This window comes from Trematomus bernacchii, unplaced genomic scaffold, assembly GCF_902827165.1.
Source record: "Trematomus bernacchii unplaced genomic scaffold, fTreBer1.1, whole genome shotgun sequence".
Classification (NCBI taxonomy): Eukaryota; Metazoa; Chordata; class Actinopteri; order Perciformes; family Nototheniidae; genus Trematomus; species Trematomus bernacchii.
In genome coordinates this window covers 14,312,920-14,339,643 of record NW_022987582.1, presented here as the reverse complement: position 1 = coordinate 14,339,643, position 26,724 = coordinate 14,312,920, and the positions used below count along the sequence as shown (strand labels likewise).

General features: G+C 40.5%; 4 protein-coding genes across 7 annotated transcripts in view; 2 read left to right on the top strand and 2 right to left on the bottom strand.

Annotated features, from left to right (window-relative positions):
* Nucleotides 1-6: 6 nt before the first annotated feature.
* On the top strand, nucleotides 7-5,162 carry LOC117480702 (mitochondrial folate transporter/carrier-like). The gene is made up of 7 exons (XM_034128126.1): nucleotides 7-456; nucleotides 1,461-1,611; nucleotides 1,710-1,795; nucleotides 3,316-3,470; nucleotides 3,876-3,989; nucleotides 4,170-4,315; nucleotides 4,447-5,162. The coding sequence occupies exons 1-7, from the start codon at nucleotides 255-257 to the stop codon at nucleotides 4,568-4,570; spliced, it is 978 nt and encodes a 325-aa protein (XP_033984017.1). The 5' UTR covers nucleotides 7-254; the 3' UTR covers nucleotides 4,571-5,162.
* Nucleotide 5,163: 1 nt separating this feature from the next.
* On the bottom strand, nucleotides 5,164-10,737 carry LOC117480703 (collagen triple helix repeat-containing protein 1-like). 4 transcript variants are annotated; one of them, XM_034128127.1, is made up of 5 exons: nucleotides 10,578-10,737; nucleotides 9,558-9,635; nucleotides 7,746-7,964; nucleotides 7,410-7,626; nucleotides 5,164-5,658 (listed from the first exon to the last, which is right to left on the bottom strand). In XM_034128127.1, the coding sequence occupies exons 1-5, from the start codon at nucleotides 10,689-10,691 to the stop codon at nucleotides 5,516-5,518; spliced, it is 771 nt and encodes a 256-aa protein (XP_033984018.1). In that variant the 5' UTR covers nucleotides 10,692-10,737; the 3' UTR covers nucleotides 5,164-5,515. The 4 variants fall into 4 exon arrangements, with proteins under 4 accessions (XP_033984018.1, XP_033984020.1, XP_033984021.1 ...); XM_034128129.1 differs by having other exon boundaries at nucleotides 10,620-10,737; XM_034128130.1 differs by lacking the exon at nucleotides 9,558-9,635.
* A 546-nt stretch (nucleotides 10,738-11,283) lies between these two features.
* On the bottom strand, nucleotides 11,284-24,007 carry LOC117480470 (frizzled-6-like). The gene is made up of 8 exons (XM_034127805.1): nucleotides 23,892-24,007; nucleotides 21,900-22,317; nucleotides 17,656-17,852; nucleotides 16,986-17,565; nucleotides 16,178-16,597; nucleotides 14,653-14,801; nucleotides 14,090-14,563; nucleotides 11,284-12,834 (listed from the first exon to the last, which is right to left on the bottom strand). Exons 2-8 carry the CDS (start codon nucleotides 22,083-22,085, stop codon nucleotides 12,675-12,677), a joined length of 2,166 nt encoding a protein of 721 aa, XP_033983696.1. The 5' UTR covers nucleotides 22,086-22,317; nucleotides 23,892-24,007; the 3' UTR covers nucleotides 11,284-12,674.
* Nucleotides 24,008-25,893: 1,886 nt separating this feature from the next.
* klhl32 (kelch-like family member 32) overlaps nucleotides 25,894-26,724 on the top strand; it is a 60,060-nt gene continuing 59,229 nt past the window's right edge. Inside the window, exon 1 of the mRNA XM_034127339.1 lies at nucleotides 25,894-25,969. The gene's annotated coding sequence lies outside the window, so the exon portion shown is untranslated. The remainder of the gene's footprint in view (nucleotides 25,970-26,724) is intronic.

Genomic DNA, 26,724 nt, shown 5'->3' with positions numbered 1-26,724 from the left:
CTAGTAGCAAGGTCGAGTAGTAACACTGGTGTGCTCCTTGACATGTAATGCGTTACCTCAGCCATGGAGTATCACCACATGTTTAAAACGTGGTTCCGTTGCTAAAATGCAATTAAAATGAGGGTGTGTCAAGGAGTTAGTACAGTGTGTAGGGTAGCTGTGTCAATGAGGTTTCTTCTAAGTGTTTGCTATCCGACTTTAGCATTACCATACTGACTGATTCGCTAGCTGACAGGAGTTAATTACCAGTTACCATGAGTTCCGCTCCAAATCACGGTACCGCCAACGTCACGGAGACAGAGTCCAGCAAGCCCGTGTCTGCTGTCTCTTTAGCCGGACATGTCAAGCAGGTCTTGGGCCATGTGAAGATAGAAAACCTGGTCGCGGGACTCAGTGGAGGTGTGGTGTCAACAATGGTGCTTCACCCTCTGGACCTGGTCAAAATCAGGTTTGCAGGTAGGCTACTGTAATACATTGTACTTTATATAGCGATACGTGATTGACCATAGTAATAATGTCATTAAAGTCATATGCATTTATCCACTTTCATGCCATTTGGAAATCTGACATCTTAAAATAGATTTCACTATGGTACCATGCTGCTATGGGCAGTGGTGGAAGGATATTTTACTTAGTACAAATCTGCCATTCGAAACGTAACTTAAGTAAAAGTACAAAAGTATTCCCATCAAAATATACTTACAGTTCCATAACTTAAAGTACTCATTATGCAATTTACAAATTATTGATCTAATATATCATATTCCAATAGACTCTCCTTGCACTATTTCTATTCTATTCTATTTTATTTGTATTTACTTGCACTATTTTAACTATTTTATCTGTTTTATTGTGTTGCACTGTTGGAGGAACCTGTGACCTAAGATTTTCATTGATATTCTACACTGTAGCTATGTAGAAATGAGAATAAAAGCCTTGAATTAGCAGGTCTCCCTTGAAAAAGAGATCAATGATCTCAATGGGATACAACCTGGATAAATAAAGGTGTGAAATGAAATGAAATGAAATGAATTGAATCTTGAAATGCAGAATGTTCATTTTTGGAATAGTATATATATATTTTATCACTGGATTATAATTAGTGATGTTTTAATTTTGCTAGGTATCTTAATCTATAATGATGTGTCATATTTCAGTCGTCGATACATTTTTTTGTATTATTAATATGAACCTGCAAAGTAAATGGTAACGTATCTTTTCAAATACATTAAGTGAGTACAAGTACAATATTTGCTTCCAAATTGTAGTAGAATGACCAAGTAGCATAACATGGAAATGTTCGAGTAAAGTAAAAGTAGTATTTGAATGAATTCACCTTGTTTCTTTTTTTCACCACTGGCTATGGGTTACCTTATTTCATTTTATAAATTATTTTGGTCTTGTGTTGAATTCAGATCTGTTTTTTTTTTACGAAGGTCTTTTTTGTCCTTTCAATGTAGTGAGTGATGGCTTGGATTTGAGACCTAAGTACAGTGGCATAATGCACTGTATGAAGAGTGTGTGGCAGCAGGAGGGACTACGAGGACTCTACCAAGGAGTGACGCCCAATATTTGGGGTGCTGGAGCATCTTGGGGTCTCTACTTCTTTTTGTAAGGAAGCCATAAACCTGTTGTATCATGATAATTGTTTAGATTTGTTTTTTAATGATCTGTAACCATCATATTTCCCATGTTGATCTCCCTCACAGCTACAATGCAATCAAAGGGTACACGAAGGAGGGCCGTCAAACGGAGCTGAGTGCAACAGAACACCTGGTGTCTGCTGCCGAAGCAGGTTAGTTCTGCATGGATCTGAACACTGCTGCCATGCTAACACACCCACATTATCAGCACATAGTCAACAACAACAGCCAGATCATACTGCTCCTAACTGGCCTTAGCTGACAGGAGGCAGAGTTCACAGCCCCTTCTGTTCACTTTAGGGTCACATGGGTCAGCTTCCTGCTGGACATGGGGAGTCAGGGGCTGGAAATTAAGCTGCTCCAAAATAATTAGAGAGAATTAAGGGAAGCCCATATTAGCCAATGTTAAAATAGATCCTGTAATTCACAATAAAAAACATCCTCGAAATAATGCCTTGATATTTCAAAGTAATGACCTAGTACATAAAAATAATGCCAAAGTATTTTTAAATAATGACTTCATAATTCAAAATAATGTATCGCAATAATGTAAAAAGTATCACAAAATGATGATAATTTTTCTCAAAATTATGACTTAGTTAAATCATTTCTCAGGCAATCCGTAGTCATATCTGACTTGATTCCATTTGGCATTCAAATTGTGCAACGGTGGAATTTAGGGTTGTAATGGGAGTCAGACAGCTTATTAGGGCCATTATATGAAAAAGGGGTGAGTAAAAAACTGAATATTCTCTTAGATTTGATTCACTAATTTATAATAAAGAAACATGAACAAAATAGTTGTTTTTTTGTCTAGAAAACCCCTTTGCTTCAATTCCAAGGGTTAACCTCATCACACCACACATGCTGCTGCTTGCCGTGTCTTATGCCTGTAGTAAATTACCTAACCAAATTATACTTAGTAATCAGATTTATCAGGGACATCCTTGTGATTTGCGCCCAGAATCACGATAATATCATAAGCACCGTGTCTTTAAAGAGACATTGCCCTGAATTGGGCCTATACAAGAGAAAACAACAAATCAATTTGCAGATTTATGACTTTGTATATCAACAAATAATGCATTTTTTTCCTCCTAAATAGACCAACTTAAACTGAGAATATTCAGAACTTTTTTCCAAAATGAACAACTCTAATCACGCAAATTCTAAATGAATGTAAACTATAACTTGACCGATTGGGGAAGGCATACAATTGTGAGTTGGTAATTCTAGTTTTTACCTACAATTGCACTACTATTGCATCATAGCAAAATAGCACTATACCAGCCTGTACTTTTTTTAAGAGGCAAATTGTATTCCTGATGTCTTTGTATAAATGTTTTGCCACACGGAACCACAACTGAGCATATCATTTACCATCCCGTGCTCTGCCAACTTCAGTCACTGCAGTCTGTTAAACTGTTTTGTCTGGCCACAACCAGCACATCACAATCAATCTTACTTGACTAAGTGTCTCTTCTCTTGCTGAGGGACAACCACTTCATCCTGTCTTAAGTTGCAGAAATATACAGAGAGAGAGGGAAAAAAGCACTGTTTGACAGAGCTGGCCGTGTGTGAGAACAATATTCCTAAACACTGAAGGTACTGCAGAGTCTCTCTTTTTTTTTTAAATGTCAGCCTCGTTCTAACATTGCCTGTTTTCACCTAGGCATCATAACCCTCACCATAACCAACCCGATCTGGGTGACCAAGACCCGGCTGGTGCTGCAGTACAACGCTGACCCCAGCAGTAAACAGTACAAGGGGATGGTAGATGCTCTGATCAAGATCTACCGCTATGAGGGAGTGGCAGGACTCTACAAGGTAATACATCACCATATATTTTCACTTTAATGTAATACAGCAATATATGCTATGATTATGTTAAGCTGTTTTATAGAGGACTAATCAGGTTAAACTACCACACTACTTCAGCAAAAGTTGACCTTTATCCTACAAGGCTGTAAATCCTTTTTATGTGAATTCATTAATCACCACTAGAGGGCATCAACAACCTGTATTAGCTGTAGTGGAGAACTTACAGGCCATGAATAATGGAAATAACAGCCAGACATATTACGCTTTATGTGAATTCTATCAGCCTGGCTGGGTAATTGCAATGATATTTGTCTGTATAGATCTGATCAAATGTAATTTAATTAAGCAGGTAGGTTGTTGTACAATGTAGTGTAATGTAAGACTGACTTTCAGAGCATTTATTTGTCAAAGGGTTATGTTCCTGGTCTGTTCGGAACATCTCACGGAGCGCTGCAGTTCATGGCCTACGAAGAGCTGAAGAGAGACTACAACAAATACAGAAAAGCGCCTTCAGATGCGAAGCTGGTGAGTCATTAACCACACGAGCCACAAACGGTCTGGAAACATGCTCAGTGTTTGATAATAGTCATAAAGCTTTACAGTTTAATAGGACTGAGCCCACAGTCGATAACTAGCAGTTAAGAAGTGAATCATCATTTTTCCCACCCTTGCTCTGCTCACTCCTCCCTCCTTCTGTTCAAACAGAGCGCATGGGAGTACATCACAATGGCGGCTTTATCCAAAATATTTGCTGTGGCCACAACATACCCGTATCAGGTGGTGCGAGCCCGCCTGCAAGACCAGCACAACACATACAATGGAGTTATTGATGTCGTCAGACGGACATGGAGGTATGATACCCATCCACTCACAGAGAGGATAAACATGCAATCCTATCCTCTTGTTTCTAAATGTGGCTGCAGTGGTGAACTGTCCCTTTAAGTTATGTCCAATTTAAGTCATGTTTTCCATTTCTCTGCAGGAACGAAGGCGCCATCGGTTTCTACAAAGGCATCATCCCCAACGTGATCCGTGTCACTCCTGCCTGCTGCATCACCTTTGTGGTTTACGAGAATGTTTCTCGTTACCTTCTGGGAAAAAGCTAATAAGGCTCACAATCATGGCATGGACAGCTTTAAAGACTCACACTGACTTTGGTGCCATTCATAAAAACAGAGAGGAACAAATACGTCTGAAGGTGATCTCACTGAATATGAAAATATTGCGTAACGGATTCAACATTGGATTATCAGATGCATGACAAGCTTTCACTTCTGGGCAAATGAAGTGAGGATTTTTTTACGAGAAGAGTTTGATCAATATTTCAACATGGTTATGTTTACATTTGGCAGCAGGAAAGGATGACATGTAAACAAGCTGATGTGAAGTCTTCTCAGGGTTCCAGTTGCATGTGTGTGTAATATTAGTTATGTTGCTTTTAAATTATTTATTTTTGTTCACACAGCAGCAGATAATTTTTGTTCCAAAAACACCAATTCAATCATCCCATAATTCATTTGTTTTCTGGCAAAATATTGTAACTGCATTTCTTTCTAACATTTTACTATAACATCAAGAATGCTTTATCTGCATTGTCATTCTTTCTATGTATATGAATACAGTACATATAGTAATTTCTTACTATATTGAATAAAAGCAGAGAATTCATAGTTCCTAGACTCGAAAAGAAGTAAAAAAGTTGAGTTTAATTCTTTAAAAAATATCACTTTATTAACAGTAATAATGAATATAAACATGTCACATGAGTACATAGTTTAAATATTGTCAATGACCAATAAACGCTTACCAACAGCACCCATAAGCTGAAAAGCTACAGTACAAAGTTTATTTCTGGTAGACAGAATGACACAGTATTTGTTTTTATGGGCCTGTCATCTAGTATGGTATTTTAAGAAAATAAAAAAAACATTCAAGTTACCATCATTGATGCTGTGGCGCCTCAGCAAACCATACCTGATAGTTTTGGAGGGCCAGATAACATACTGTCACAGTACCAGGACTGGTGCCTCCCTTACATGTAACTTTTTCATTTATTTGGGCAGCTCCTCAATGATAACCCTGGATACTGAATTCCACCCTGTAGACGCGTCACCTCTGGGATAGTCGTCGCAGGTCCCCACCCACACGGCCACATCCACCAGCCCTGCTTTGACACCCTCGCACAGCCCTTCAACTGGAGGGGGGAAAAGGAGGCAGTTAAAATTAATTTCAGGGAACACCCAAACTGTCTCCAGAGATGGGACTTGTTAATTGTTTGGTTTCCTGACATGGTGGTGAACTTTTCAAATTGGAGTGTAACTTTATTTTAAAGATTGGTGACCAGGCTTTACAACTGCAGTTAAATAACCACTTGAAGGAAAATCTTGGCATTTTGTGGGTTTAGATTTCTTGCTGTCTTGCCTAGATTTTGATTGGATAATTAATACCACTCTCATATATGTTGAGCTACAAACAGCAGCCTGTTAGCTTAGGACACAGATTGGTTAGGGAACAGCTAGTTTAGCTCTGTCCGAAGGCAACACAAATGATTAAAATAAGTATTTTTTATAAAAGTGATGGCACTTGTGGGTTTGCTGTATTGCCTAGATTTAAAGTAGATAATTAATACCACTCTCATATACTGTATGTTGAGCCAGAGACAGCAGTCTGTTAGTTTAGCATAAAGACTGGAAATAGGGATCACCTAGCTTAGCACTGTATGAAGGCAACATAAATTAATAAAATAAGTATTTTTTTATGAAAGGGATAGCTCTGCATTTTGTTGCTTTTGCTTATTTGCTGTCTTCCTAGATTTAGATTAGATAATTTGATACCACTCTCATATCTGTTGATCTACATACAGCAGCCCATTAGCTTAGCACAGAGACTGGATAGGGAACAGCTAGCTTAGCTCTGTCCAAAGGGAACAAAAATAAATGAAATAAGTATTTTTATAGAAGGGACAGCTTGGCATTTTTTAGGTTTTGCTTTTTTGCTCTCTTGCCCAGATTTAAATTAAAAGATTGATATCGCTCTCGCATCTGTTGAGCTACAGACAGTGGCCTGTTAGATTAGGACATAGACCGGATATGGAACAGCTAGCTTACCTTTGTCCAAAAGCAACAAAAATGAATAAGTATTTTTTAATAAAAGGGGGGAATACCAAAACCTTGGACCAGTTACTCCCTGAAGACAACCTGCTTCTGGCCTATGTTCCCAGGGTCCCATATTTTTTTTAATAAAACTAACATTGTGGGAGAATGGCTATCCTCGCAGTTCAATTGCAAACGAGAAAAAAAGAGAAGGACTTTGTAATTATAGTTGTAACATTAAAAATAACTTTTAGCCACTGTTGAGATATTGTTTAAAGTCAAGAAAATTATCTTTCCCACAAATTTGAAAGCGTAGGTCTCTTATAACTTCAGCCAAACCTATGAATATATAGGGCGGGTGTTTTATGTGGACCAAGTAAAACATACAATAAACATGTCACCTAGAGAAAAAACCTTGCTGAGAACATAGGATCTTTGTAAGGTGTTTATAATTAGTTATGTGAAGTGGATATGGAGCAGGGACCCTGGCAGTTTAGAATCCTGGGAACATAATGCTTTGTCCAGTATATAACACTTTATGCAAGGGTGAAATTTGATCTTTCTATACAATGTTTTTGGAAAAGATTAAAATAATATTTACTTTGTGAGCTTTAGAGGTGCTGTAAGACACTTTACCTTTGAACAGAGCCAGGCTAGCCAATTCCTTAGCCTTATGCTATGCTAAACTAAGCTAACCTGATGCTGTCTCTAGCTTAAGCTCATCTAAAAAACATCTAACTCTCTAAATTCCCAAAGTGTTGAACTTCTTTCAACTAAAGTATTTTATAGCACTGTTAAAAATATGTTTGGTTTAGGTTTATTGCACAACAAAGTCCATGACTTTAAGCCGTACCTGAGGATGTTCTGTGGATGTTGATGGTTGAGTTGAGCTCAGGACTTCCTTGGTCTAAGTAGATGATGGACTCTATGGGCAAGGGTCCTGCGCACTCTGCTCCATTGAAGGTGAAGTACCACCTCTGGCAGCATGCATTCTTACACTTGAGTCTGAGGGAACCGCTGAAGAGGACTCTGAGGGCGCTGTCTGTACGCAGCTTGGTGAACGTACAGTCCTGCAACAAAGATAGAGGGACACCTTGGTAGTTCTCAAACATTTCTATGGATTTGTAAAACGTTTGACTTGGAACACCATTTTCCGCAAACAAGTCATTCAAGGTTTTGTAATACTTACAGCTACTTTACCCAGGTCAATCCCATAATTGAGAGAGTTCCAGGCACACTGCTTGTAGTTGGGCCTCCAGGACTCTTCAAAGATCTCGTTGATGCACTCGCCTTTCTCGCCTTTCGGCCCGTCGCGACCTGGAATACCTGGCGTTCCCGGGATGCCGTTGGCACCAGGGTTACCCTCTCTGCCAGAGGTGCCTGCTGGACCCTGCATGCAACTGCCAAACTGGGAAAACAGGGAAAGAGGAAGTCATGGTAACATTGGACAATGAAAATAAGTCATGGAACAACATCAGAGTCTGCTGTTTCCAACTTCCTGTTTTAGATTTTCTTTCTTCTCCCTGAGGGATGTTTCCCAGTTTAGGGCAGCGTAGACACCTCAATGCTGCCATTCATCCAACCATCACACACAAGGAGCCAGATTACACCTCATATCAACAAATACACTGCCATAGGGCTGAAGTAAGTGTAACACAGATGTGATCCATACCAAGCCAAAGCAATAGAACCAGCCATCATGAGGCCGTGAAGCAAGCGCATGACAGTATAACTGTGTGTTAATGCGGAACCAATGGCTTGCTGACAGGCTAAATTAGAAGGTGTTAGGCCACACATCTATCGGCGTGATTCATTGTTCAGCTGAATCTCCTGCTATGTTTAAACAGATGCCGCATCTTACTCAAGCTGACTCAGAAAACACTGAGACGGGGGAGCTTGCCAAAACTGCCCTGCCATATACAGAGATAGACACAATGAAGATCCAAATAGCTTTGCTTAAAAAGTTCCTCAAAGGGACATTTCGACCAACAGATTACAGTGTGTAGGTCAGCTCTTTTTTAGTCTGAGTTAGGTTTTAATTAGGGTTATGTGATATGTAAGTGTCATTTACTCATTTCTTCAGGGCAGACATTAACTGACACGTGGAAGTGCATCTTTGCCATCAAGCAAACGCTGATGCCAAAAGGATTTGGGTCTGGGCTTTTGTTGGGTCAATCCTGCCCTTTAGCTCGGCATACAGCTGCGGACCAGTCATGGCGGCACATGGCCAAATGGCATTAAGGCAACAAACCAAGCCAAGAGAGGGGAACAAAGAGCTTTTACTCAAGTTTCAACATCTTGTCTCGACTTTAGTCTCTGGGGTGAAGGAGAAAAATGTATTTTACATTATGGGAATCTGGAAAATACCTAAATATAGACAGAATTACAATATTCTAGTCAGCTGTGGTGAAAACAGATGGTTGGGAGTCTGTTTTAGCCATTCGGTGGCTGAGCTGGAGCAACCTGGAGATGTGAGGTCTGACATCATCTTTATGGGAAACTGGGACGTCTGTGATGAAACCATATGTTGCAATAGACCAGGAATTTGTCCTCAAGGAAACTGGACAGAACTTCTAAGCACTTAATAGATTGCAAAATGTGGAAATACGGAGTCCACTTGGTTGATATTCAGCAAGGAAACGTCTCAGAGCTTTATTAAGGGTTAGGTTTTGGACAAGTTTCAAAGCAGACTAATGAATGGAACCTCTGTCCAGTTAGCTACAGCTGAGTTAAATATTAGCTTCCAGTCTGCTGTTTCTAGTAGTGCTGCCTGCCTGCTTGAATTACACTCCAGCTCTACTTCATATTAGTAGCACACAGTTCATTACTGTAAGAGAAGCATAAAGGCTGCATTTGCTGCTGAGTGCTGAGGAATCAGTAGTAACTCATGCATTAGTCAACACTGAAGCTGGAGCGTGCACAGCGGGAATACAATGCTCAGCTTTGAGACTTTTAGTTTTGCAGGATCTCACAAGGTTGCAAAATAGGATTTTATGATTACCATTTTGTTCAAATTAGCAGATCTTTCTTCTCCAGAGTGTCTAGTGCAGTTGGGCTTTTCTGCATCATTTTCAGCGCACTAGATACAAATGGTAACATAAGATGCTATTCATTATATCCTTTTCACTCATGGAATATAACTTTGGAAGGTAATAAAGAGCAACTGCTTGAACTCTGTGGTGCTCAAACGCAGACTTCTAGGAGTCCCTTAAGGGGAGGTCACAGTCAGACTCCAAGCAAAATAAACACCAGTTCCACTTTCATTTGACTCCAAGAGATTGGAGAGAGAAATGTGTGTCCACTTTGTTTCTTCACTCTCCACCTACAGCATGGAGGGTTATGCAATTCTAGACAAAGACAGTCTATGATTGGGGTTGGTGTGAATTGAAATGAAATAGTTTTTCTGCCAATTTTTTCAGCCCTAAAATGAGTCAAATCCCCCCCCAATACCAAACCATATTGCGTTGTTTAAATGTATGAGACAGCAGAGATAACAAAGAGAGACAAACAGTATGAGCCAGACCCCAACTTCCTGTTAGGGGGGTTTCCTGTCCACTAGTCTGCTGGAGAGCAGCCAGATCTGGAATAATAGAGATCCAGCTGACCACACAAAAAATATATAAAATAGGATTTCTCCTCTGCTGCTGGAACCAGGTAGTTTTGGAAACCGTTTTGCCAAAGTGATAACCACCCTAATTGTACTGAAAGCTTGAATCAGTTAATTACTTTTTTCATTTTTGGAAAATACTTCTGACAAAGTAACGAAAGGGTAATCCCAGGATGAGTTTGAACTTCACATGCAAAGTGCTCTATGAATGTTAATAGAGATGCATAAAAAAAGCGCTAGATGACAGTCAGTCGAGTGCACTCATTACAATTTCAAATGAGCACATTTAATGGGTTTTCCGTTATGTGAAAGCACAACATTTATCCAAAACGCACAAAAATCCTGGATTGGAACATATCTACTTTTGGTAATGATTTTAACGGCTACACTATAATTTTAGCTAATCTCTCTTACCTTGTCAGCATCAGGATCCTTTCGGTATCCTCTATTTCTCACCTTTTCCACGCCATAGAGAGGTAAAGCCAAGCAGACAAGCAGCAGCAGGCGGGCAATGAGAGGAGACATCATACAAGGGGAGGCAGTGTGTGCTCTGAGAGACTGCAGGATACTCTCAACAGTTCACTCCTACTGACTCACACTCTGAGAGTTACAGAGGAGGGCAGGACGAGCAGCAGCCAGTCACCTCACAGAAACCTCTGAGGGAAAAAGCATCAGAACATCCCTGTGATACTGCTATGTATGGAAGAGTATTAGTGCCAGGAAAAAAAGTGTGATTTGTATTCCCTTTCAGTAGAATATCACTGTAAAGACAATCATATTGAAGAAGAAAAAGAGAGTCGATGTCAAGAATAAAGCCAAATATTGAGAATTACATTGAAATAATTTAGAGAATTAAGGCAAAATGTTGAGCAAGACATAAGAAACAATAAATAAGAGGTGAAAGATGTTTTTTTGTGTTTTCTGAGTAATCTGGAAACGTTAGGAAGAAAGTTTGAATGACTAGAATTAAGTCAAAATGTTGAGTATTAGGCCAAAATGCCTCAAGTGTGTAAATAAAAGTAAATGTGATAATTGTATTGTTTTTGACTAGATTTGAGGAGATATCATTGGTGGTAAGTAAAAATCATAAAAAGAAAAAGAATTAACGAAAACACATTTTTATTCAATTATATTTTATTAAAATTAAATTGGATTGATACAAAATTCTGCTGACCAGATAGGCTACATAAAAAAGTAAAAACAGCTCACAAAAGTCGTAAAGAGCATTTTGTAGACTACAGTAAGACCTCATTCACATGCCAGAATAAGAATACACAGGTACAAAAGAAAGGGACTGACAAAGATTCCCTTTTATATTGCTGTTTTTGGAACAGTTGGCTCCCAAGGTACAAGGTATAGAACCTCAATGGAAGAAAAGATCCCAGCAAAATACACAGGAGAGATTTTCACATAAAACAGAGGTTGGTCTGGAAGTACTTAAAGGAGAAGGATATGGTCTGTGGCCATATGTTATAAATAACACCAGAACAACGGCCCAAATCGTCTCATTTTGTTTACGATTTTCATACCTAATTAATAGTGGTTTGTGCTTCCATTGACAAATAGTGCAAAGTCTGTTTGATTACTCTTCTACAATTGATACTAAATCATATGAATTTACACCCAGACCAGGAACATAGGCAGACATCACACATGCAAAACATCTGTAGGTTCTTTGAAGTTTTAAAAAAAAGTCACACATTCTTGTAGAAAACTATAAAGCTATACTTTATCCAAACTTACAGGACACTTCTTTGAAGACGCAATAAGTGTTTGTACAACAGAAATAAGCATCAAGTGAATGTACAGTCTTTGATAGAGAACATAACATTTCAACATTGTCTAAAAATCAACTATACCAAGTATAAGAGTCTGCCTTTTATCAAAAGAGTAATAATGTAAATTACAAGAGGAGGTTTCAAGACAAACCGACTAGTAAGACATTCAATAAAACAGTTTACCGCAGGAAGTCCTTAAGTTGAATGTTTGGCAATTCCATGACCTTTCTTAAAATAGCTCTCAGTGTAACGACTAGTCCAGTGAAAGACTCCATTTCTAAAAAATAGAATATTTACATAAATATTGCATTTGTTTTCAAAAATGCATTCTATGACAATGAGGTACAAATCTACAAAACAGTAGTCCTAATGTTTTTTATGCATGCTATCAAATAAAAAGACCATTGGTGGTGTATAAGTAGATCATAGCTGTGCTGCTGCAACATTCAGGTGAAAGGCCAAAAGCTCAGTAAAGCTGAAATACACCTTTAAACTCACTGCTAAAACTCTGCTCCAAACATACCACATATGAAATACTCAAGGTAGGTTACATTTAGCTGGATATGAACATTCAATCACTAAAATATAACCAATACAATCATTATTTGATGTATAATACAATCATTATTTGATGTATGACACAAAAATGGTTTGAAACGGATACATGAAACGGCATCAAGTGTGACTGGATTCGTGGATGGATGAATTTGGGGGGGGGGGGGGGTCAGATGTCTCAGCAGGTGCTGTCCTTTGTGTCCTTGATCGCCTCAGGCACCTGGTTTGCCAGCTGGGGGGTGGAGAGCTTGATACTGCTGTGTGATTGGTTTAGAGCCGTACGCTGCGGTCCACTGGTGACGTGCCTGACCTCTGACATCTCGCTCCTTGGAGTCATCCTGAAGCAGACAGGACACATCAGGATATCTGTGCTTATGTATTGTACACATATAGTTCTGTATAGCAAGACAAACCGAATAATGGTGCATTTTCACTGTATGGCACAGCACGGCTATACTTCACTTCTCCCAAAAGCGGGAGTGTTACATAGAAGAAGTAATTATCTCTCTCTGGAGGGAATTTTGGGATTTTAGCTTTTGCAGACAATTGCAAAATGCACTTTTGTACGTCTTTTATACATGAATATGTGTCCCCGGTGTGTCAGGGAACTCACCAAGTGTCAGAAAACACAACCCTCTCTCTTTTCCTCCATACCCAAATCTCTAAAAACGGGGCTGCAGATTTGAAATTGTTCTGACGTCAGAAACAGGGAGCTCCGCCTATATGGCCAACTCTCCACCTATCAGGGGAATGGGGGGTTGGGCCACGGCCACGGCCATTGCCGCTCGAAAGCGCTGGAGACGCTGTAGTACATATGCCAGGCCTGTAAGTGGCGCTGTAGTCTGCCACAAAAGCAGCGAAGAAGACTTCTCACAGAATCAGCCCTTGCAAAAACAGGGCTGGAAAAGAGCAAATAGAGCGAAATGAGGCATGGCTAAAATGCATGATCTGTTTGGTATTTTGAAAAAAAAACTTCACAGACATGTTTTATATAGGTATGGCCCTACAATATATTATTCAAATATAGCATGATAGGTCCACTTTAATATACAATATCATTGGCCTGCAATTCAGATGTGAGTTGAATCTTCAAAAGGTATTTTTATGATCCTACAGAATTATTGATAATGTCCAGAGCCCAGTCTGCTCTGATTGGTTAGCTGGCTGGCACTGTTGTGATTGGTCAACCGCATAGAGATGTCCCGCCCCTTAACTTATCACGTACAATGTGTTGGAGCGGTAGCCAAAAGATGCGCAAGTGTTACATAGTGATGTCATTATGTTACAGAAGTAAACAAAGGCGTCCAATGGAGGTGTTTCAGGCAGGGGGGGGAGTGGGGGAGAGAAACTCCTTCTGCAGGGAGCTTTGGGATTTTAGCCTTTGCAGACCATTTACATGCACAAAAACCTATATAACACAGTACAGGAAAGGCAAAACTATACAACTACAGACCTGGTGCCAAGAGTGAGTTGAGTCGGACCAAAACCATGCAGTGGAAATGAGGCATAATTACATCAACATGTGAAACACTGAACAACTGAAAAGAGAGAACATTTTATAACTTTGAGTGATTACAGGTTTGTCTCACTCACCTCCCATCTGGGACTCTGTGCATGCTCTCTGAGCGGCTGCTCATCTTAGAGGAGCCCCCCCCTTTGCTACGTCTCTCTCCGCCTTCCCTCTCCCGATCTCTCTCCCTCTCCCCCCTCCTGGAGCTCCGGCTGGAGGTGCCCCTGTCCAGGTGCTCCCTGGCTGAGGCCTCGGACAGAGAACCATGTAACCGGGGATGGTGATTTCCCAGCGCAGAGGGTCCTTGATGGGTTGTCGTGGCAGCGTTGGATGCAGCGTTGGATGCAGCGTTGGATGCAGCGTTGGATGCAGCGTTGGATGCAGCGTTGGATGCAGCGTTGGATGCAGCACCGGTGCTCGTGCCCATGGACTTGGAGATGACCTTAAGCTTGTGTGAGTTTGGGTTGTGGTGCTTCTTCTTGTGCTGCACGCGGCTGTTGTGCTTGAGGAAGAACTCACAGGACTCCTGCAGCACCCGGCGGCTCTCACTGATGGGACTGTCGGAGGAGGACATGAGAGTTTAGTGAAACTATGTATTTATCACTCATGGAAACTGTATTTTGAATAATAACAGGACACATCTTACTCTCTCTTGCGGGTCCTGCTGAAGAAGTAGGCCCACTCAGAGCAGGTTTTCTTACTGCTCACCCAGAACACTGCAGATATTCCAACCACCAGAGTCATTAAGTATTTGACCAGAAACAGGGAGAGGTCTGGGCGGTCGTGCTCGGTTGTCTGGAGCAGGGAGACATAAAGAAACCATGAAAGGATCCTTGTGGTAAAACCAATGTTTGACTCGAGACAAAATCCAGATTTTGAATTTATAAGCTCATTAACTGATATTTAATATATTTAAAAGGGGACAGAAATAGTTTGCTTTTTTTTAAGGGTAATCTTCAACTCTCCTCTGATCATTGTCAAGCTGTATGGCAGCACACAATAGCTTCTGTATAACACATTACATTTTTGAGGTAAAAGTGTTTTATTTTAAATCAGCTATTTAAAAATGACCACATAAATATGTTGTATTTGGGCAGTTTTTTTTCTTTTTTCTCAAAGCAATGATAAACCTGTGAGTTGGATGTAGAAAAGTCAGAATCAATATAGATTGTTTTTATTTTAAAGTCAATTCAGATTGAACATAGTAACAAAAATGTAAATTATAGTGTCCGTCCAAAAATAAAACATTACTTATAGTGAAAACCACCCTTGAATGATGGGATCGTAGACTAAAAGCTTTAGGAATCCAAACTATAACATATAATAAGTACCCTGTATCAAGATTGATGCAAAACAAGTTACATTTGACCTTTTTAGAGAGATTTAGCAAATAAAACCCACCTCTGGGGTCATTTGGGTGCATTTGCCATATCTCTGGCCCCCCTCGGTCGATTTTGATGATTGACACCTCTTTTGAACCGTTAGAGCCAATAGAATCGAGGGGAAGTTCCTAAAATCCATCTAAACATTACCATTGGTGAATGAGTGATGCGTAGCCAGAATGCCCAACACCGGAAGCTGTCATACACTCTCGTAGCAGCTAATATGAAATCTCCGTTATTGACACAAAAATTGAATGATGGATTATCAGTAATCATTTCAAAGTGACACAGAGACATTGGATTAACCTTCAGCAGGGTTTTTATCGTTGTAATGCCATTGAACACAACTTTTGATCAGAAAACAACAAAGGTAAGACGTTTTTAGCCTAATTTTGTTGTTGTTGTTTGTTGTCGTTTCGCCGCGAGTTCAGATCGCTCAGTGATGATACTTATATGTCTGGAATCTGTGGAATCTCAGCTTGCTAATCGATATCTTGTTTGTGCAGATCCGATAAGTAATAATGGTATTTTACCATGAGTTTTGTGTGCGTTAGCATTTTTTCGCTCAGGGCTAATTCAGAGCCTTTGTTATTACCCTTTTGTTTTGTTTAGCTAAAAATTGTTAATATTGTCTGAAAGCTGAGTTTCTTCCCGTTAAGTGAGTATGACACATTCATAGTTTATTAAATGTTAAGAAGACGCTGTTTCTTGCAAGATGTTGAAATAATAATCACCAGATAAATCGTTCAGAACTAAAACACCTTCTTCACATGACTGAGCCACAGCTACCTTGTAGGAGCAGGGGATGCTGTACTCCTGGCAGCGGTCGTTGATCCAGGTGTTCTCCCAGGTGCTGCGGTGGCTCTGCTCGTAGGTGTAGCAGGCCAACAGGGTGACCAGGGGCACCAGGTAGAGGCAGCTGAACACGCCGATGCGGATCATGAACTTCTTCAGCTTCTCCTGGTTGCGCTCGTCGTGCTGGATGACCTGCCGGACGTGGTTGAGAGAAACGATGCCCGCCAGGATGAAGCAGAGGCCGATGACGACGCCCACGCACAGAGGGGCCAGCACGAAGAAGCGCAGGGCGTCCAGGTCGTACAGCCCCACGAAGCACACCCCGCTGATGTTGTCCCCTTCGACCTTGTTCAGAGCCAGCAGCATCACGGTCAGGGCCCCGGGGATCCCCCAGGCAGCAGAGTGGAACCACACCTAAAGACAGAGGACACAAGGTCAATATTTGAAAGAAAAAAAGTGGTTCAATTGTGTCAGCAATGTCTACGAACCACCAGACACATTTACATAGAAGCTAGTGAGCTCATTTTGAGGTTGATAATTCTATTTTGTGGTTCTACTGTGAGATGCTTTAAAGTTTTAAAAAGGTCTATTTTTCTCATACTGCCCGTGCTGCAGCACCTCTTTTTTTTAAACTACCCTCCACCACCTGTCAACACAAAGCCCCCCACATAACAAATCCCAATTGAATCCATCACACAACCACCCTTTTCCTGGCTTTTTATAGCTTGCAAATGTTATGTTTACATTCTTCTTTTCTTTGCTGCTGCTACCCGAGATGAGACGTAATTCTTTAAAACCTCACCGCTTTCTTATCTATGGCCTCACAGCTCCACTTGGGTCCGGCTGCCAGGAACCAGGTGATGGTGAGTATGACCCACCAGACGTTCCCGGCGATGGAGAAGAAGTAGAGCAGCATGAAGATCAGAGTGCAGCCTTTACTCTGAGAGCCCAGCACCACCGTCTCCACGCCGGCAGGATGAGAGGCTTTGATGCAGGCTGCATGGTTCCCCAGCAGGAAGCCGATGAAGTAAATAAGCGACACAAAGCTGTAGCACACGGCGTAGAAGATGATGGGCCGCTCCGGGTAGCGGAAACGCTTCACATCGATGAGGAAAGTTAGGAAGGTGAAGAGCGTGGCGCCCAAGCAGACGATGGAGCAAACGCCGATGAAGTTCTTGGCAAATTCGATGTCATGGGGTTTGAAGTACATGTTGGAGCAAGGCGGCGCACAGTCCTCTGCGCCCAGGAACGATGATGAAAGGCCCGGTTTGGTCTTCAGCTGCAGCGGGCACCAGAAGCCCAGGTCCCTCTTAGCTGAGGAGGCGGTTATTGGGGTTGTTGCAGGAAGTTCTGGATCACCAGGAGAGCTACATGGGTCGAGTCTAGTTGAAAAAGCAAAGAAACACATCTTTCAAAGGATTGATCATTAACAATCTCTAGTGTGGATTTCCTATAAAATGTATTTTTCGTACTTGTCACACTGTAGCTCAGGAGGCCAGGTGATGCCAAAGATTCTGATATTCTCCTCGCAGTCGGAGAGAACCGTCTCGCACTGCTCTCTGCACGGACGGATCACCTTGTTATCCTCGGTGCATGCTGGGATAAAGGCTTGGCACAGGAAGTGGTGGACGTCTGGAGAGCAGCGCAGGGTTGCCAGAGGCATAAATGGCTGGAGAGAGAGAGAGGGACAAGTTACATTTTATTGAAGAAAAGAGGTTGTGATCTATGTGTTTTAGAAATAGTTACTTCTATGCAACACCCGTGCTTCTATTGGCAAGCGCTACAACACATTGTTCGTGATTGGAGATGTCCTGCCCCTTAGCCTAACAGCTGACCAATCACAACAGAGCCAGCCAGCTAACCAATCAGAGCAGACTGGGTTTCAGACAGAGGGTGAAAATAGGTGCTGCAGCACAGGCAGTTTGAGAAAACTAAAGAGCTTTTTGAACATTAAAGCATGGAGACATGTCACAGTAGAGACACAAAAGACAAATATGAAACTGAAAAGGAGCATAATAGGGTCCCAAAAAGCATAAAATATATTAAATAATATTGTTTTTTTTCTTGTGATGCTTACATCTCAAGTCGACAGTTACTTCCAGTTAGTTTGAAAACCCCTGCCCTGCAAAGAAGTATTAACTCTTATTTGTTGATCTGCAGTGATCCATAGCGCTTCGCTTCATAAAGGGGTCCATTCACTGGCTGGGAACCATTTTCTTCCATTTCAACACGCTGGTCAGAAGATTACGGACTGAGATGGGAGGGGGGGGGGGGGGGTATAGGTGGCAGGAAATGACTGTAGGGACGTTGGGAGGCAGGAATGCACAGAGCTGTTGATAGGTTAGTCTGCTACTGAGCCACAGTATTATTGTGTGGATTTATCAGCAGCATACACGGCATACACCGAAGACAACTTTATTCAAGTGCAACAAGTCCAGATCATGTCCATGCCAATGTTTTTTTTAATCCTTGGATTTAAAGTAAATGCTTAGTGTTTAGGCTCCTTTGCTATTGCTTCTTATCCACTTATATGTTTAAGAGTCTCTTTGTTTGAACCTTCATCAGAGCAACATGCCCAGACAGACTTCTATACAGTCTATAATGCTAATATTTGTACACAAAACACACACAGACTCCAACACAGTCCACTATTCAATGCTCTTTTCTGAAATCCAGTCTGGCAGAGGGCCCGTGTCTCTGGGGCCTGGGCCCTCCCCTCTGACAGTAAGCGTCCTTGTTTCTCTCCTGTGGAGGTCCTGGACTCCGTCTCAATGAGCTCCCCGTTGCTCAACAGTCTGACCTTTATTTGCTTTACGCCAGAGTTACTGTTAAAACTGCCCTCCTTTCAAAAACCTTCAACCCAGTTCAAGTTGAGCAGCTTTTCTCTCAAAGGCGAAATCCTCTCTGTGGATAAATTCATAGCACAGTACTTCAAGGATTAAAAGGTTCGAAAAAGTATGTACAAATCTGACTTTCACTCAAACTTTTAAGACCCTCAAGAGCCGATTGTCTATGACAGTATGTCAACTGTCTTTCCATTCCCTTTGTATTCCAACCTTTTACTTTGCTACTTCAAAAGCTGGCATTCACTGGTGGAATCTGGGGCCAAGGGCGGAAAAAGGTTAACCCTCCGCCGGAAAATCCTACTGATATGCTGGACTGAAGCAGAAGCCTGCTTGATTACAGCGTCAGGGCTTTGGGATAAATCCCTAAAAGCTTTCAAAGAGAGCTGTGCATAGAACGTAATGTGTGTAAGCCTGTCACCTGGGAGACAGGAGCGCAGAGGTATCACCGTGTACAGCGGGGGAAATGAGTGAGTGATTAACAGAGAGAATACTCATTGTGGTATGCAGGGAAGGCTTTGTGTCAGACTGGGTGTGTCCCTCCCCTTCCTCCAGAAATCAAAGGCTGCTCACAACAAAGTCCGTGAAGTTGCCCGTGGCCAAGGCTGCTGTGAAATAAGAAGCCTATACCTTTCCCAGATGCCCACACAAAAGACTCCTTCAACAGATCACGGTACACGCTCAACACCCTGACGCCAAATGTGTGTAACTGAACCCTGGCGTTCAGGAATGCCAGGATGCAGCTAATACAGGAACTGAGCTAAGGAGACATGAGACAACACCTTGGTATAAAGACAGAAAAACAAGCCCACCGACTGAAGTAGAAATGTGAATTGTTTATATTAAACTATAATGACACAGAAGTTCACTGTTTTGTTGACATATTTGTGAAAACAGTGCTTGAACATTAAGTCTCTGGAACAGCGTTTCCCATGGCAACAGTTGACTAACATTTCAGTTGCTAGGAGACAAACTTTTATGATGCATCACAACCCTGTATTACCTAAAACAGATTGATGATATGAAACATTTTTACCCTTTTACAAAAAGCACACATAGCGTAGGCACATTAGCGTTGAAAGACATCAGGTCTGTCTCTTTACAACAGTTAACATTCAGAAGACCCATCATATGTGTAGTCTACATGCAAAGCTGAGCCCCTTTCTCACTAGCATGCTGGACTCAATAGAAGGGTTAAAAGGTATCGGCTTTTTGCCAATATCCCATATGCAGATATATTCCAATTCATTTTGGTACACATTTTTATCCATCTAATTGCAGCAAATGTATTAAGTCTCTCCTGCAGTGGAATAAAAACATTATTATGCCTACAGTTATCTTGATGGGCCATTACAGGGGCAGACAAGAAATACAATGTTTTTTCAAATGCTTGGTTTTTGCACATTTGCGTCATTCCATTAGCCTAGAAGAAGATTCAACTTATTGTCATTACGTAGTACAGGTACTATGTAACGAAACGGTTTCTCTGCATTTGACCCATCCTAGTGTTAGGAGCAGTGGGCTGCCATTATGTACGGCGCCCGGGGCGCAGTGTAGGGAACTTGTCCCTTGCTCAGGGACACCTCGGTAGCACTTGGTCTTTCCGGGACTTGAACTGGTGACCTTCCAGTTGCCAAGCCAAGTCCCTATGGACTTCGCCACCACCGATATCAGAGGTATTGCTCATTTTTGGCAGATTTTTCATTAAAAAAGTTGTATCTGCTGATAGGTTAGGCTGATAAGGATAATGTGCCAATATTAATGTGCATCATTTCTTAATAGTAAATTATTCATATTTTGTATCTCTTTTTCCAATGCATCTGACAGTGGCTGGACTAAAAGAGACAACTTAAACTGCAGAGAAAAGTGTGCTACCCTCTGACTTGAATGTATGTAACCCCCTCTATCAGAAGTATTCCCTTGTACAGTAGATTGTTACCATGAGTGATTTCTTAATCTACTTTTCCTATCTTAATGTAACAGTAATCTTAATGTATAGATACAGTGTTAAATACCTTATTTCTTTAAATAACCCAGCACCTACATTTTTGTGACGCTATGATGAAACATTTTAAAACGTATTCCTTTTGACAGCTGAGAATTCAAAACAAGTCTGTATATTCAAAGTTTTCATGATAATGACCATTCCATTTCAACTGTTTATTTACTACTAGATAGTACTCAATGACCACCAGCCATGCTTTGTAGACAGATTATGTATGCCTGTTGATGACCATGACATAATATGAATAATGGTTCAATCAATATGCACTTATGAATGCCGACGGACACTAACATTTACAGAGTTGGGCCACTACCAGCACTAATAATAGCACTAAGCATAACGATTTTCTTGAGATGATAAACACTGTCGGTAAATGTGACTTGAATTAAAATTGCATTTTCAACAACAAGAGTCTCTTTTCTATCAAAGGTCAAAATAAATACAACCCACAATGGAAACCAAGGCTAGATTCTTTAAAATATTGTATTTTAAGGTTGAACAAAGGCAACTTATTCCAAACTGGTTGACAATATCACAGATAAGGTCGGCATTAGTGTGTTCAAATGTAATCTTATTAAATATTTTCTCCCAAATTTGACCCTACACATGTTATGTGATTTATGTGATGTATGCCGATAACAATTAAAAGGCAGGATTAAATCTGTAAGACAGTACGTATTTTCTAAAAATGTATTAGGTGAAGTCATAACCAAACAACACATACAATATCTAGTAAATATGGAAATAGTTTTCAAATAAAACATCAATGAAATGGAATTGGCAGTAAAAAGGACTGATTGGCTAATGCCCAGCAAGGCCAATATTCGCCCAATTACAATGCATCATGTGTATTGTTATGAAGACTCACCTCCATATTGCTGGCTGCGATATCTTGGTCGTAGTGCTCCATCATGTTGGGAAAGAAGGTCATGTTGTAGGGCATCCCCGAGCACCGATGCACTTTGATGGGCTCGCAGGTAAACAGACTGTGGGCACTGCAGCTTCCCACCCACATCAGAGCCAGGCACGGCCATAGTGGTCCACACATCCACATTGCTGATGGGGAGTGGTTTTGTGTTTTTTTATGTAAACTGGAACAGTTTTTCTTTTTGGCTTAGTGGGAGGATATCTTGGCCCAAACGTTGAATTCCCTTGGCTCACACCGTCATCCGCTTTTTAATTCTCCTGGGATCATCTCAGTGGAGCCGAAGGGCAGAGCAGCAGGTAAAACATTCCCATCCTTGGTCAGCACATGTCTGTGGATCACAGCTAGGAATCCACCATCCCTGAGAAATAAAAAAAAGATATATTGAAATGGGTTTATACCTTCAGCTCCCCCCCACCACCACATTTCAAGATTTCTCTTGAGGAACCTCGGCAAGTGGTTATTACCGTATTTATTCAGAATTGCAGAGCAGAGACACACGAAAGCCCTGACATCAAAGCAGTCTATCACACAACCTCTCATTGTGCTATCACCTAGAGGGCTGAATTAAGCTGAGCAAATTAAAATGCATTTATCTAGGAACCACGGCATGTCCCTTGAAGTTCTCAGGCTCCAGTTAGGGGACTGTTTAAAGACATATCAGTTAGTACTATTCAGGAAAACAAAATCCCTGTGCTCACTTTAAGGTCATGCAGACAGGGTGGGGAATTCTAAAGATCAACGCTGATTCAGTAGAATGAGTCTCAGCTTGTAGATGCTCATTAAACTTCACATTAAAGTGTCACTGTTTCACCTTCACACACTTATTTTATGATTTAAAAAAGCTCTTCAAAGCCTGAGAGACGGTAATACTTTCCCAGTGAATAAAAAAGCTAAATATCATGAGGTTTTGTTTTTCAAATGGGTCATAAATTCACCACTTTTGGATATTACTTTTGGCTACAGTCTGTATAACCTACTACTAACACATGTATACAGCGGTGGAAAGTAACTAAGTACTGAACTCAAGTACACATTTGAGGTACTTCAATATATGTATACTACTTCATGCTTCTACTAAACTACATTTTCGAAGCAAATTACTCTATAAATTATTGTTAATATTGTATTCTATTCTGTAATGAGTGGTTTTACCCCTAATACTTATGTACATTTTCCTAATCGTACTTTTTTTCTTAAGTACCATTCTTGATGCAGTACTTTTACTTGAAATGTCTTTTATAGTGTGGTATTAGTACTTTGACTCAAGTAAAGAATTTGAATACTTTTTCCAGCACTGCATGTATACATGTCTTATAACAAGTAGTTGTTTACGTATTTTGTATGAAGATAGTGTCTTTTAATAACAAAGATAAGTTGTTTAAGTGGGTGCTTGAATTCCTGATGATTATCATATGCTGATATCATAACTAGTGGTAACAGTTTATCTAATATTACCACACTGTTTATAACCACCTTTAACAATATTCTATGTTTAGATTATAGGCATGAGAATTCCATAAACTGCATATATATAATAGTTTGAGCTTCATTTAAATGATAATAGAAACAGGGTAAATCACTTTGGTTAGGCATTAGCATAAACGTTTAGGTTAGCATATTAGCAATGATTAAAGACAACCTAAACGTTCGCAACGCAGATAGTTAACACAAGCAAGCAGGCAACAATTCTATGTAAGAAGCAAACACGAACAGGTTAGAACAAGACATATTCAGGACATGGCATATCCACGAAGGAAAGTGCCATAATGTGTTCAGGAAAGCAGTTTTCCCGTAAATTAGACGCCAGCGGCGGTGAGGGAGTTCCAGTAAACATCCATGCCCCGGTCGCTGCCATGGGACAGGGGCCGAAAATAAGTTCGGTAAAAAGTGTAAAACACTATGAGAGTTAAACAATAAAACACAAGCACTTACCCCCAACTATCCGGGAGTTTTCGTAACAGCTGACTACATGGAGCAACTCTGTGGGGAATTCGGTAGCGTGTTTCCTGCGACAGGCTCCAGCACAGTCTTTGCTTGTCGGGCTGCTGTTAAGCGAAGCTGCGTTCATGTGCATTTGTAAATGTCACCACTTCGTTAAAACCCGGTGTCAGCGCTTAATATTTTGACCAACGTTACCTTTTAGTTAATCATTTAAAATTATAATGGTCTTGAAGTGTTAGATGTGTGGTAACTTTTAGATACAAATAGAAAAAAAGATAGTAAAGAAAAATTGTGTTTATCTGAGTGCAAAGGTGCACTTGAACGCGTCATGTGTGCAGATGAGCAGATGAGGTTTAGGACAATACAAGACCATAAGTAATGTCAGGGAAATGGCAAGGCATTTTCTAAAACAGCAGTTTAAATTCAGATTTTGTTTAGAAAGTCAATGTGTGTATACATGTATACAATATTCTTTGTGAACTTCCATATCAACAGAAGGTGATGTCTGTCACTTTTCAATGGGAAGGTGAAAAGATGAGTGTATGCTTACATTTTCCAAAATGGAAATCAGTGATTGATCAATTTAATTCAGACAGAACTAAAACGCAGAAATACACAACAGTAAATACAGCTAGTGAAAAAATAAAGTGACATTGTATTCTGTAAGAAAATAGAAACAATACATTTCATCAATCAATCTCCTGAAGCTGAATGTAATATATTTCACATCACAATGCCTGTTTCATGTATGATGTAGATAGGATGTGATATGCTCAACAACTGTGAGATCTTGTCCCAAATCATTACCCATTGCATACATATAAAAATACTAGGAAACATCTTATGAAGGGTAATACGATATGCTCGATCTTTAGTGTTGTTTGCAGAGGACCACAGGTATAAAATAAGGTTGATAACATTATAAAAATGTCTTACCTGTGTACTTTACTACTCTAAAATGTTTTTAATGTGTACCATTATTTACCCCTTGATATATATCTTTGCTTATTATATTTAGCTTATTTTAAAGCAATGTTAAGACTGACAAAATTACTGTTTTGGGACCATTTTTGCTTGTAAATGTTTCTGTATCGTACATGAACTCTCTGAAATTCTCTGTCTTAATTAATACGTTCTTTCTGTTTATTTACATATCTCTATTATGTCTTAGGATTGTACTTGTTTGTATCTGTTTGTGAATATGAGTTACTTAAAGGTAGGGTAGGTTAGGTAATTCACTTCAGAAACACTCTTTGTTATATTCCATGGAATGCTCTTAACATCCCGATAGCAATGAATATATTAAATGCTTTGACAATAAATACATAAAAAAAATTCATCTGTGGAAGCCGTGGTGCTGTAAAAAGCACGACCAATCATGTGCCCCGGCCCGGCTAAAATAACTGGATGGCCTACCTGCCTGTCAGCCTTCCATCTCGTGCACAAACTTATCTCGTGCCCTCATTGGTCATGTGCGCGTTCGTGTGTGTTGGTGGAGGAGGGGCTAAGGAAGTCTGAAAGAAGGGGCAGATTTTTTTCGGATGGGTAGTTTCAAATTCTAGCGCACTCGAGCTGGTTTCTCCATTCTTACCTACCCTACCTTTAAGTGCAATACTTGAGTAAATTCACTCAGGTATACCTTCCACCACTGGGAGCAGTATGGTGTTAAATAACAGCACTTGGCATTAATCAGACTCTTCCTTTACAGTAGGCCTACCTCCCCCTCAGGGAGATCCCAGGGGGGGGTCTCCTATATCATGACTCTATTATATGAACACACAGGCATTCACACAGCTTGCCGTATCCCAATTATCCACCAGAGGGCACTGTTTCCCATCTTTGTCCATATTCATGCGACCGCCGTGTAGAGGCGGGGTTTAAAACCTAACAATTTAGGTGCTACACTGTAACCAATAAAGTGTCCACGATAACTGAGCGCATCTGCACGCCGTTACGCTCCTTTTCTTTCTCCGCGGATGTAGGAGAGCCCAACCTCGGACATCAGATGACATTTGTACCGGAGGCGCCGCCAGAGGGGACGGGACTGAATCATAACACATTCATATGAGGTGCGTAAGCCTGTGTTGCATATTAAGACAAGAGGGAAGCCGAATACAGTTAATTCCTGGCAAGCCCTTATGTGCTCTATATAGAATTCGGTGTGTGCGTGCGCCATGTGACGGATGCAACAGGATTATTGTGCTCGAGGAGGGTGTTCTCCGACATAGTTTTTGGACCGAGGCGCTGGCCTGTTGCTAGGAGACCTTTTGACAGCTGGGAGCTTTTTGGAAAGTGACAGTTATAATTCACTAATGGTGTCTGTTTCTCTGGTAACCCAAACATTTATTTTTCTTCTCCCGATCCTCTTCCTTGCGCACTGATCGTGGGTCATCCCTAATTGCCTCTTGTGCGTAAAATACAACATTTAGATCTGTGCTTTTTTGCAGTCAGGAGATTACAGTCTTTTTGCATGGGAACAATGGCCTACTTGTTGTTGATTGTCAGGTCCTAAATATATCCATCATCCGGATATGTTTAATCCATTTTGAAGCTCAAATTATGTCATTATCTCATTAGAAAGCTGGAAAAAAAAATCCCATGTACAGTAGCTGAATGTAATCAATCAAACTTGATGAGCTGCTTATATTAAGGACATGTATTAAACATCTGGGAAAATATGGAATTTTAGTCTCATTTGCACTAGAGGTGTCATTCTCAAGATGTTATTTCAAGTAAAATAGCTTGATTTGCCTCTATAAGAACAACACAATCAAGAGCTTATTTATGTAAAGCTATGAAATATGTGCAGCATGTGTTGTCCTGT